The 13,599-nt window shown below is 37.7% G+C and overlaps 1 protein-coding gene across 4 annotated transcripts in view; it reads right to left on the bottom strand.

Moving 5' to 3' along the window:
• The window catches only part of LOC136832152 (protein bowel-like), a 117,167-nt gene that overhangs the window by 42,971 nt on the left and 60,597 nt on the right, over nt 1-13,599 (bottom strand). Inside the window, exon 1 of one of the 4 annotated variants that reach the window (XM_067092848.1) lies at nt 5,354-5,850. The exons of the other annotated variants lie outside the window; for them this stretch is intronic. Coding sequence (XP_066948949.1) covers nt 5,354-5,482 — 129 coding nt within the window. The 5' untranslated portion in view covers nt 5,483-5,850. Of the gene's footprint in view, nt 1-5,353; nt 5,851-13,599 lie in introns of those variants that run through there. 4 annotated transcript variants of the gene reach the window in all.

Here is a 13,599-nt window from a genome sequence, read left to right as displayed (position 1 = left end):
TGTGTGTGTGTGTGTGTGTGTGTGTGTGTGTGTGTGTGTATTGTGTACATACGTACAAATCAAACCGGTCCCCAAATGACAGACATGAAAAGTTGAAAGCACAGTTAAAAAAAAAAAAAAAAATAGGCCCAATTACTTGCAGCCATTACACAGTTGTGGTTAGTCCGTCGTAATTAGCAAAGATTACTCCAAGCATAATTAGTATAAAGGAAGCTTATTTACGACTACAACGACAAGGCTGAAACCGAAGCTAATTCTTGGAGGCTAACCACAAGAAGAAAAAGAAAAAAAATAGTATTTATCTCCATGTCCATTGTCGAAATTCTACAAAAAATCATACATCTGCCACTCTGATCATTATCAAAGAGAATATGTATGTACTCAGGTTTGCGCTATCATAAGTCGAATATCACTTTAAAATTTTACCAAATAAATGATAAAAATGTAATTCGGTTTCCATTATCAAACCTTAATAAACAACAGAAAATAACAATCTTTTTTTTCAGCATGAAAGTAAAAAATTGGTAATGCTATTTTTTTTTTATTATCGGGGGATACCTATAAAAGATAATTTATTTATTAAAGTCATCAGATAGAAGACAATGTATATACTTTTTTCACATGTTCAACGCTAACAATTAAAACAAAAATTTATGTATCTATTACCATAACCATTAACGAAAGTCACATCAGTAAAAGGCTAAATAGATTTAAGAATTTGTTCTTTCTGAATTTGCTCTCTTTACCTGTGATGAGCAATGTTGCCTGTCTCGACCTCTACATAACAAATAAGTGAATGAATATATATATATATATATATATATATATATATATATATATATATATATATATATATATATATATATATACAATTATATATATATATATATATATATATATATATATATATATATATATATATATATATATATACAATTATATATATATATATACAATTATATATATATATACAATTATATATATATATATATATATATATATATATATATATATATATATATATATATACATATATACACACACACAGTATTATCATTCATCTAACAGTCAGATAATAAACATGACAGTGACTATTGTAATGTAATTGCTTTAGAGCCAAACCTTATTTATCATTATCAGATAAAATACCTCGTTAAAAAATACATTAAAATATACTCTGAGGTTGTTTGGACAAGCATATAACATTGTTCTCAAAAGATTTAATACCCGTGAATAAAAAAATATATATATATATGTATACATATATAATATATATATATATAATATATATATATATATATATATATATATATATATATATATATATATATATATATATATATATATATATAATAAGATAGCGTAATCGAGAAATTTCATAAACGAATAAAAATTTCAACAAAGAATACACCGCCTTGAAATTTAGAAAATGATGCATAGTCCTATTCCTAACATTTCATTCTTATTGGTTTGGAAAAGTAAGACGTTAAAAGGAAAACTTATTTTACGACAATCATAGTTTTTACGGAAGCTTATAAAAACCTCTGGTAGTATGGAGAAGCAAATAGCCGATGAATGAACTGTTCTGTACGTCTGTTGGACGAACAGGTTAGGCTAACACCTGAGGCCAGCTGTCCGTGTCTCACAAAGGGGCACAAGCATTACATGCTCTCTCTCTCTCTCTCTCTCTCTCTCTCTCTCTCTCTCTCTCTCTTGCCCCACGGGAGAGCTTGGATGTTGGTGGCTAATGATGCTCACGTTTTATTTTGTTTGGCTATACATTAATAAACGAAGCACCGTCGAGTTTTTCTTTCATTTGTTTTTAAAGGGGTGAGTGTTCAGAAACCTTCCTAAACTCTGATGTTTGCGCGTGCGAGCGCGCACGTACGTGTGTATTGAGTGAGTTAAGAGATCAGAAAGCACTGAATTATTGCTTTCTGTTTCTTACCAGTAGGCGTTCAGTAGCTGATTTTAATTCTTTTTGCGTGAAATGCTATAAGACTGGGAACTTCATGCTCTTATGTAACTCATTCATATATATATATATATATATATATATATATATATATATATATATATATATATATATATACATACACACACACACATATATATGTATATATATATATATATATATATATATATATATATATATATATATATATATATATATATATATATATATATATATATATATATAGTGGTTGCGTCCACAAAATAAACAGTAACTATGAATAAGGTTGACAACATATTAGGGCAAGCTCTAAATTCCTAAAAAAAAAAAAAATATTTCGAAATCATTCTTTCTAGAAAAGGCTTTCACCGGATGCCCGCTATTCATACAGGATATGAGAAACAAAGTAAAAAGAAGGAAAAAATAAAAGCAAAGAAAACAAACGGTGAGGTCATCCGGCATTAAGCGTGTAGGCAGCCTTTAGATATACAAATGACAGGATTACGTCTGTCGAACACGTCATCCCGTGCCATTTTCAGGGTGACACGCAGCATGAGCTAGCACGGGGCAGGAAAAGGAGGAGGAGGAGGAGGAGGAGGAGGAGGAGGAGGAGGTACTTGGGTGAGGAGGACTTTTCAGAGCAATGACTTCATCGTCGCGATGCGCCCATACCCTTCTCACTGGCTACTTCCTTAGGGGTTTCAGCTTTGCCCCGTAGTTCCCACAAGTCCTGGCTTCTCCTAAGCGGTCCTAATAAACGTTAATTAGCGCTGCTTGGGCATCCCTTTATTGGTTATTCGATATGGCTGCCTCTCCTCCCCTTTCGACTGAGGCCATCTGCTGCGCTTGTTTGTCTGCGCTGCAACAAATGACTGTGTGAGAAGCGTAGCTAGCAAGCTTGAGTCAGTCAGTGTGCAACACAAGAGAGAGAGAGAGAGAGAGAGAGAGAGAGAGAGAGAGAGAGAGAGAGAGAGAGAGAGAGATCATTTGAGGGATTATTTATTCGACATCGCATCATCTCTCTAAAAGAAGTTAGTAGGGGTAGAAGCGGGGAAGGGGCTGGGAGGGAGGAGCCGGGCTACTAGGAGAGAGAAGTATTAGTAAGGCAGTGGGAGTCCCTACTAGGAGATTGGATGGGAGGAGGGGGTACAGCCTAGGATGCCATCATGCCAGAAGGATGACACCCTTGAGCGAGGATGAACAAGGACTCCTCTGATGGATGGACGGACACCACGACAGAAATTAGACGTGGCTCATTGGGTCCTCTTGCGAAAGAAATGCACAGACGACCACACGGGGTTGCGAGTAGATGTGTTTGTGTCTGCAAGGGACAATTCTTTACAGTCGAGTTACTTCTCATGACTATCACTATTACCAGTTGCAGTTGCAGTCCTTGACCTCTGCAACTGGTAATAGTTACTTCTCATGACTATCACTATTACCAGTTGCAGTTGCAGTCCTTGACCTCTGCAATTGGTTACAGTTACTTCTCATGACTATTACTATTACCAGTTGCATATGCAGTCCTTGACCTATGCAACTGGTAATAGTTACTTCTCATGACTATTACTATTACCAGTTGCAGTTGCAGTCATTGACCTATGCAACTGGTAATAGGTACTTCTCACGACTATTGCTATTACCAGTTGCAGTCCTTGACCTCTGCAACTGGTAATAGTAACAGTCATGAGAATTAACTATTACCAGTTGCACAGGTCAAGATTGCAACTGCAATTGGTAATAGTTACTTCTCATGACTGTTACTATTACCAGTTGCAGTCCTTGACCTCTACAACTGGTAATAGTTACTTCTCATGACTATTATTACTACCAATTGCAGTTGCAGTCCTTGACCTCTACAACTGGTAATAGTAACAGTCATTAGAAGTAACTATTACCAGTTGCAGTTGCAGTCCTTGACCTCTGCAACTGGCAATAGTAATAGTCATGAGAAGTAACTATTGCCAGTTGCAGAGGTCAAGATTGCAATTGCAACTGGTAATAGTTGCAGTTCTTGACCGCTACAACTGGTAATAGTTACTTCTCATGACTATTACTACTACCAGTTGCAGTCCTTGACCTCTACAACTGGTAATAGTTACTTCTCATGACTATTACTACTACCAATTGCAGTTGCATTCCTTGACCTCTACAAATGGTAATAGTAACAGACATTAGAAGTAACTATTACCAATTGCAGTTGCAGTCCTTGACCTCTGCAACTGGCAATAGTAATAGTCATGAGAAGTAACTATTACCAGTCGCAGGGGTCAAGGTTGCAACTGCGACTGGTAATAGTTACTTCTCATGACTGTTACTATTACCAGTTGCAGAGGTCAAGGACTGCTGGACAGGGGCACAAAAATGAGTCGTTGCGTTTCTGAGCGCCATCCACCATTGTCTGAGATAACTGACATATTGCTGTGAATGTGAATATTTAACTACTTTGTTTTATTTGCAACCTTTTTATTTTCCTCTGTTTTCATTTTATTCAAATTTGAGTAAGCCGTTTTATGCCGTCAGTGACCTTTTAGGACTGTTCCATAAGAATATTTCCTCCTTGTGAATACTGACAATAATAATACATTAGCATTACCAGTCATAATTACTATTTCATGCACTTTAATAAAAGTGAAAAGGTATTTCCCTTCTAAGTAGCCTATTAGTTAGCATTTTAAGTCTCGAAAATTAAAACAACACTTTCGAATTCCAATAACCAACTAATATCAAAGAAAGACAGTTAACCACATCTTACGCTTAATTTTTCACTATTTAAACATCTCCATAAAAGGAGATGGCTCCAAGGAAAAACACAACGGCGATCAGTACTTTAACAGCAGAATCGAGGGTGAACCTTCTGTTACTTAAAACCTCTGCAAATTTGATTAAATCTCTTTTTTGTGGTTTACAAAATTAATAGCACATACAATAACCGGTAGCATTTGCCGAGATGTAACCGAGTACCGAGGCCTTTCCCTGAAAAAAAGCGGGACGCCATATCTTAAAAACTAAAAATAGAATTTTCTTGAAAATGATCTCACTTGTTTCCCACACCCAAATTAGTGATAAACTACTAATCAAGTCTAACTTAACCAAACCCAACATAACCTAGTAGCATGAAAAAAAAAACCGGGGCTAGTGCAATACTAAGCATGCATATCAGGAACTTGCTAACCGGTATTACGGATGAATGACAGGAAACTTAAGATCCGATATCGGTAATACGGATGGTTAAAAAGGACAAAACGACATTGTCGTCAATACAAATGGTGGCTAGGATGAAAAACCTAATATCTGCAATAAGAAGACGGATAGACCTTTTAAGGGTCACTCGGCACTGGCTTTTGTAACAAGGGCAGGGATTAGTAAGAAAATACTAGATGTAAATCAGTAACTTACTTCTCCAAGCCTCAGGGCGGCGACGAAACACTTATGACAGCTTACTCTCGTTACTCTGACAGCTGGAGGTCGTGTACTGTTGACATTCAGGAGAGGAAATGCCGATGACAATAACATAGGAGGAGGCATGGCTCTTCTCAGTTTCCGCTGCAAAAAGTATCAAGCTCTATTACAGGAGCATGTTTCAGAGTCTCTTACGGCATCTTGCCACCGAAACTGTCATCAAGTGGTCAGTGCTGGAGGCAAGATGGAATGCTACCGTTGCAACAAGTGGCCAGTGCTGATGAAACAAACTGAGTCACAGCCGAAACTGTCATAAATTAGCCAATATTGGTGGCAAAATGACGCCGTTGCCGCCAATCTTTACACCAGGTGGCCAGGTGTTAATGGTAAAACTGAAGTAACGAGGAAGCTCAATGAAATGTAGTCAATAATGGCGGTAAATTTGATGTCGCTGCTGCCAAACTACATCAGTAGCCAACACTCAGGACAACACTGAAGTGATGAAGTCTTGAACTTTCAAGAAGCACACTCTTCGCACCGGAGGTTAAGTACGTACAATAAGTTGCCACCAAACTTTCTACCAGTACACAGGAAGGAGGAAAATAAACGGACGCACAGTTTAGTGGTAAGACTTAAAAAAAAAAAAAGAGAGGAGGACAAAATGGTGTTGTTAAGTAGAGACAGCGGAGGAAGGTGAGATCATTTTGCAGCTGAATATATTTGGTGTTGGAAGAGTTGACGATGAGTAAATACGATAAAACGCGAGATACGACGTGGTAAAAGTATCGCTGCAGATGAAACGATGGAACAGGGTGTTTTGAGAGTTTTGTCATATAGAAAGAATGAAAGAGGATAATGTCCGTGAAATAGTACAACTTAGAAGTCTTGTGAAACAAGAGAAGAAAACTTGAAAAGCTGCTGCGGAAATTCTACATGAGCGTCTCAAAATGGAGCTGAATGAAAGGCTCCAGACTTGTTTCCAGTAGAACCTCTACTTTGGTTATGAAATGGCTGTGAAACCTCTTTAGTTTTCTGTAAGGGAAAATTACTGAGACGGCTTTTTGTCTGTCTGTCCCCCTAAGATCTTAAAAACTACTAAGGCTAGAGGGCTGCAAATTGGTATGTTGACCATCCACCTTCCAATCAAACATACCAAATTGCAGCTCTCTAGCAGCAGTAGTTTTTATTTTATTTAAGGTTAAAGTTAGCCATGATCGTGCATCTGGCACCGCCACAGGTCCCAACAACACAGGCCTCAGGCTGTGGCTGAAAATTTCATGGGCCGCGGCTGGAGTTTCCTACAGAATTTATACGCTGTACAGGCAACTCGATTGCGCCGAAGAAACTTCGGCTTTCTTCGGCGCATTTTTTACTTGTTTTTATTTTTCTTTAAATTAGGTTTACCCTTGACCGAGCAACTATGGAATAGAATGTGGCCGTGACTGTTGCCATAGATCTCCCTGAGGCCACCTCTTTCCATGGGGAATAAATCAATCAATCAGTAAGCGGTGACGTGAATGCACTTGATGAGGCAAATCAAACTGTGACCAATCAGGAATCAACAGGAAGCGATGATTAGAATCGAACGCAATTTGATTCTCATGTAATGACGTCACAATGATTTAGAAACGGATCATCTGGAAAATAGATTGTCCTAAAGAAATGCCAAAAACAGTCCTGTTTGCTTAGTGCTTATTCACTCCGACTTTCAATATAAAAAAAAAAAAAGTTCGCGAATTCCATGGGCATCTTCACGTTCACATCCCACGACCAGGTTCCGTCTGTTGTTGTCAACTGTCGTCATATGTCTATCTATCTATCTATCTATCTATCTATCTATCTATCTTTCTCTGTATGTACGTATCTATCAATCTGTATATATATATGTGTATATATATACAGTGTATATATATTATATATATGTAAATATACGTATATGTATGTGCATATATATACACACATACATACATACATACATACATACATACATACCTGTCACCTGGGCAGGTTAAGTTACTTGAAACACTTGACAAGTGACAAACAAAATTACCCAAATGTATTCGCATACTGATGTGTCTGCGCTCTAATTCTCTTCAACTGCTTCTTATGCCAGAACACATTCGCGAACAGGCGACATTCTTAATTAGACAACAGAAATTTATTAGTTTTAGTTTTCTATAAACGAAAACTATTGCGCCGGCTTTGTCTGTTCGTCCCCGCTTTCTCTATCCGCCCTTAGATCTTAAAAACTACTGAGGCTAGAGGGCTGCAAATTTGTATGTTGATCATTCACCCTCAAATCATCAAACATACAAAATTGCAGCCCTTTAGCCTTAGTAGTTTTTATTTTTATTTAAGGTTAATGTTAGCTATAATCGTGCTTCTGGCAACGATATATGACAGGCCACCACCAGCCCGTGGTTAAAGTTTCATGGGCCGCGGCTCATACACCATTATACCGAGACCACCGAAAGATAGATCTATTTCGTTGGCCTTGATTATAAGCTGTAGCGGCTGTACATAAAACTCGATTTGGCCGAAGAAACTTCGGCGCATTTTTTACTTGTTTTTGTTTACTTTAGTGTTTCTCTCTGTATTATCTAGTTTCTCTAATCTTGTATCTGATTTTCTTCCTCTTCCCGACGTCGATGAACAAAGGTGCTGTGACGCCAGTTTTTAGATTTTTGAATGAAATTTGGTTCCTTAACACAAAAGCATTCTATTCTGTGGAAGTGTGCCTATCTAATAAGTAATACTAATAATAATCACAATGTGTCTTGTTGATTCTAAGGTTGTCTCATGTAAAAACTTATCTTAAACATCTACAGTGAAGGATAATATAATTGTAAGAGGCAGATATTTATAAAGAGCAGAACAATAAGGTTTACACGGCCAATCAGGTGTTAATTAGTCCGTCAATAAATGTTGCAACGGAATAGTTATTAAGGACAGGAAGAAAACAAAAACAGAATGTAACATCGAATTTTGAAAGGAAGTGCAAAATAAAAAAAAAAAAACTGTGAAAGATGACAAAACAACAAAGTAAGTTCAATAAACACGATGACCAAAAAGACAGTGAATGGAAGAAGGAAAAACAAATGACCCTTTTATTTTATGAACTTATCTTCGTCCAGAAATCATGCGTGTGTGTGCATGAAAGCGAGATTGCAGGAGCATTTTAATCTTAAGAGTTCCTCCTAATTGCATTCGGTTGAGAGAGAGAGAGAGAGAGAGAGAGAGAGAGAGAGAGAGAGAGAGAGAGAGAGAGAGAGAGACTCGAAAAGGCAACCCCAGAAGCCTCTGCAAGACAAGCAGCATCACTCCTAATGTTAGGATCAAGCATGGGCGATCTGGTTGGTGGGCTTCTGGCATTCGGGGAGGGGGATGGGGGTGAGGGTCGGGGAACTGGGGAGAGAGGGGCGGGGAGGGAGAGGAGGCTGGGGAGAGACGCGAGTGTTAACAGACAAGAAACACATGTGTTCTCCTGGCTAGGTCATGTTGCCGGCATCTGTTCGACAGCGTGTGTTGCATCCCGGGACAGGGTCTCGCTGAAGGACACCAACAACCCACAGAGGAGTTTATAAACCTCCCTTGCAACCCCACCGAGCCATTTGGGCGACCTTGCCCAACCCCAAACGAAGGGTTCCTTCGCGGGCTCGTGAGACTGCTATTGCCGAGCGAGTTTATGCTAATGGATTATGAGGTCTCTGAAGGACATCTACAAGCAGCCCACTACACAGGGTTATAACCTCCATTCGACAACCCCCTCCCCCTCCCCCACTAGGTTATAAACCTTCCTTCAACTCTACCGAACCCACTGAGGACCCTGCTTTACCCAAAAAGATTCGTGCTATTGCTATACTTGAAGGAACGGCTTTGCCAATGGGTTATTATGTCGCTAAAGCATTCATACAACAACCTACCAAAGAGGCTATAACATCCTTTGCGACAATCCTCTCTCCAGTGAGGTTAAAATCACCCAAATGCCCAAGAGACCCCCTTTGGGCGACACCATCCAACCTTAAGGGTGGGTTCCTTTCGAGGCTCACGATATTGCTTTAATCGAGAGAATTACTTTACAAATGGTCTCTGAAAGACGTCTACAAAGAACCCAGCTGACAGCTTATAACCTCCAAGACTAAAAAAAAAACGTTATAAACCCAATTCACTTGGGCGACGTTACCCAACCCCATCATGAAACTGCTATAATCCAAGGAGACCCTTTACAATGGCTTTTGACATTACCGAAGGACAACTGCAAAACTTACTAGAGGAGGTTAATATTCTCCATTATAACCCCACCGAATCAACCTAGGGACCTTTCTTCCAACCCCAGGAAGGGGGACCTTCTAAGGTTCGTGATGGTCAAAAAGGCTGGACACACACACAGATGGCTTGCTGAGTCAGGACTATATCTTTAATTGCAGTCATATATATATATATATATATATATATATATATATATATATATATATATATATATATAATGTATATGTATATGTATATATATACATATATAATATGTATATATATATATACATTATATATATATATATATATATATATATATATATATATATATATATATATTTGTGTGTGTGTGTGTGTGTACGTATAAACTGACGAAGAATTTCCGCGTGTGACGGAGACCAGATTCCTCGGATTAATATCTGACAGCAAACTTCTTCAGTCTCCATACTTGGTATATTTAGTACAAAATCCTTGTATTACAGAATGTTCAAGATCAAGAGCCCACGTTGGCAGAAGGCCAGCTTAGTTTAAATGACGAGGTCACTGGATCTGCCGAGTACTCTACCGCGCTACCAAAGTCGATGATCAGAAGCAACTGCCAAGTTTATACAAGGCATTAATCGTGTCAAAGTTGACTTAACGTGTTTACACCTACCTCTCTCATATAGATTTTGAAAAGTAAGTGCGATCCCAAATGCTGAAATCAGGGTAGCCAGAGGATAATTCAAATCTTGTCCTAAGTATGCTGGTGCACGCAGGATCCCTCTTGAGTTGTTCGGGACAGAATATTTAGAATGTATTAGCATTTTTATGTGTATGTATTTATACGTCACTTGTAAGCGTGTGTTCATACCTAAGAATGCATCTATGTGAACGTGGGCATAAGATGCATTCCCCTGAACAATAAAATATTTTGATGAAATTAGTTGTTAGTACTAATGTAACTGAAGACATATTTTCTTAACAATCAAATATTTAGATGAAATTATTCGTTAGAATTAATGATTAGTCTCCTGTTTATCTCGATAATTATGATTTTCACATGTCTTCTTGTGAACAACTTGATAAGAAATATAAATTTAAAAAATTCCAAGTACACATGTGGGCCATTATTCAATTAATTTGTTCTAATTGTCATTTTTTTTTGTTCTGACAAGTACATCTACATCACAACGGATATTAATTGCAGAGTTTCCACTGGAGCTTCCACTGCGTCTTCAGAAATGCTGTGAGGTACAGCTCATTAACTAAAGAGATGTTGCGATGCCTGATATGGAAAGTTTCTGTCTATGTATATAACAAAAATTCTCAAAGCTAAAGAATATCTTACGAATGAATGGTTTAATTTCTCCGGGGGTCAGGATTACCTCGTCCAGGCCATACCGTTTTGAAATAATACTCATTATTTTTTCCTCTCTCTCTCTCTCTCTCCATTCCAACTGCTAGCAAAACAGTCGACTAATAGCTAGGTACATTATTAACTGCTTTGGTCACTAAAAGCAAAATGGATTTGTTGGGCTAGGCGTGCAATGATTAAAAAAATTCCTATAATTTCATGACCCGTAAAAACCTCGACAGAGTTAAGGTCCGGTCGTCAAGCACAAGGACCTACAGAATGAAATATTTCATTAAGTAAAACGTTCCCAGGACTGGGAAGGTGAAGGGAAGAGATACGTCCGGTGTTTTGAGTAAGAAGTCAACACGGTAGAAAGGTATTCCACGCTGATTAGCTCAGAGCCATACAGTAAAAAGGTCTTGGGAGGGAAAAGGTCCATAAAATGAGAAGGGTCATCAAACAGAAAGGTCCAGGAAGAGCACACCATACTAGCACACAGTAGGATTCCAAGGACATTACAGAAACATCGTCATTTCTTGCGGACAAAAGTACGCTTTTTGCCATGCATAGAAAACGGCGATAAATTCAACGACCGGCTTTTATCTGCTGCTTGTATGTTAATTACCTTTATCACAATGTATCGCTGTAACCTGTGTCTCATCTGTTTGCATGATATCTGCATGCATCTTCTTGGCTGCATCTCATTTTCTTTTCATTTGCTTGCATCTCGCTGTTTGTTAAAAATTACAGTCTCATTTAGTCTTATTTATCTGCATTTCCTCGATTGTATCTCAATTATTTGTATTGCAGTGCCTCTGTGATTTTTTTTTTTACTGTATCTGTCCTGTATATATACTAATAATAATGCAAAATACTCCAAGTCATGGCCATGAAGACATTTGTGTATAAGTGAAAATTCACAATAAGTAAGAAGAGTCGTTGCTAGAAAATAATTGTTTTTATGTTCTAAAAAAATTTTTCGTTCTAAAATTATTTTGATGCTAGACCAAAGGAGAGCTGGACAAATACAACACTCATTTTCTTGTCTCTTCAAGTCTCACTAGAATTTGTTAAAAAAAAAAAGCAAGAATGCAATCAGCGCGCACTTTCCTCAACGCCAAACAGAATTTATTACCAAGCAAATCCGTTAAGCTGTTCAGTTATACATGAAATCTTACGAGCAGAAAGATTCGTCATGCTACAATCAAGGCAGATTGTTTAGTAAAGAACTTGGTATTTCCTCGTGAATGGAAAAAAAATAAAGAAAAGACCCATCTCACGTCGTTAATGAAGTTGAAACAAAGTCATCATGAATACGTCTTCAGCTCCGCAGCCAACTCTAACATTAATCAACTCTGGTCCACAGGTCAAACGCCCGCGACAATTTGTTTAAAATCCAGGCATGAATTTCTGAGACATCTTGTGGACAGTTACACAAACACAAAAAAGCAAACTAGCAATTAGATTACGGTAAAATTATGAGCTAAAATCAACCGAGCTGGAAGAGGTTAATCGAAGAATCCCACCATATAAACAAATATGTATAAACTAATTTTTCCTGTGGTAACACATACGTTGTACGAGTAATGAACTCCACTTCGGCCGATGTACTTGAAGTATCATAAGCACGTTGCAATAGTAAAATCACTCATATATTTTGAACGGAGAGGAATATAATGCTAATATTATTATTAGTAATAATGATGGATCATTCCAGCAATGAGCATAATTCTTTGAATCTTCACCACCTGAAGTCTTTCAGTCTGTGAAAACTGACTTAGCGAAGAAAAATGGCCCTCTGGAGTGTTTCATAAGAAAAAAATGGCCACTAATGTGCAACATTAACTTCCACGTGCATACATATACATGTAAAACTGACATACAGGCTGCATGAACATACCAACACAACGCATATACGGGCTGCATGCAGTGCTACATACTCACTGCGCATATTTACATATACATGTACATCACGTACACAACGCATACACGGCCACATACATACTGCATGCAAAGCTGTACATTTACATACCTAATGATACACCATTCATACACACTACATGCACAGCCACATATATACACATACTAAACAAATACACCGGATGCACGGCCAAATATACACATATACACTCAACATAGACATAATAATACATCACACATACACAATGCATGCACGGCCACATTTATACACACACACCTATATATATATATATACATATATACAATAGACATATAAACTATGAGAAAGGCCATATATATATATATATATATATATATATATATATATATATATATATATATATATATATATATATATATGTATGTATATACACTTCTACAACTACCGTATCATACGCCTCACTTGGCGTATGAATAACGCAGCCTCTTACATAGATTAGAGAGAGAGAGAGAGAGAGAGAGAGAGAACGCAATCCGTTACACAGGTTAAAAGGACACGTGGGAATGCAGAGAGAGAGAGAGAGAGAGAGAGAGAGAGAGAGAGAGAGAGAGAGAGAGAGATCTGAGTGGAAAACATTCATCACCCGTAGTGTCATTTATCAAGTCACCCTAACATCATCACCCTTCATTTCCTATTCTCTAATCTGCATATCATCTAGTTCCTCCTTCCGCCCGTCTGTCCTGTCTCGCTGCAGTG

This window comes from Macrobrachium rosenbergii, chromosome 49 (assembly GCF_040412425.1).
Source record: "Macrobrachium rosenbergii isolate ZJJX-2024 chromosome 49, ASM4041242v1, whole genome shotgun sequence".
Taxonomy (NCBI): domain Eukaryota; kingdom Metazoa; phylum Arthropoda; class Malacostraca; order Decapoda; family Palaemonidae; genus Macrobrachium; species Macrobrachium rosenbergii.
This window is presented reverse-complemented; position numbering and strand designations above follow the sequence as displayed.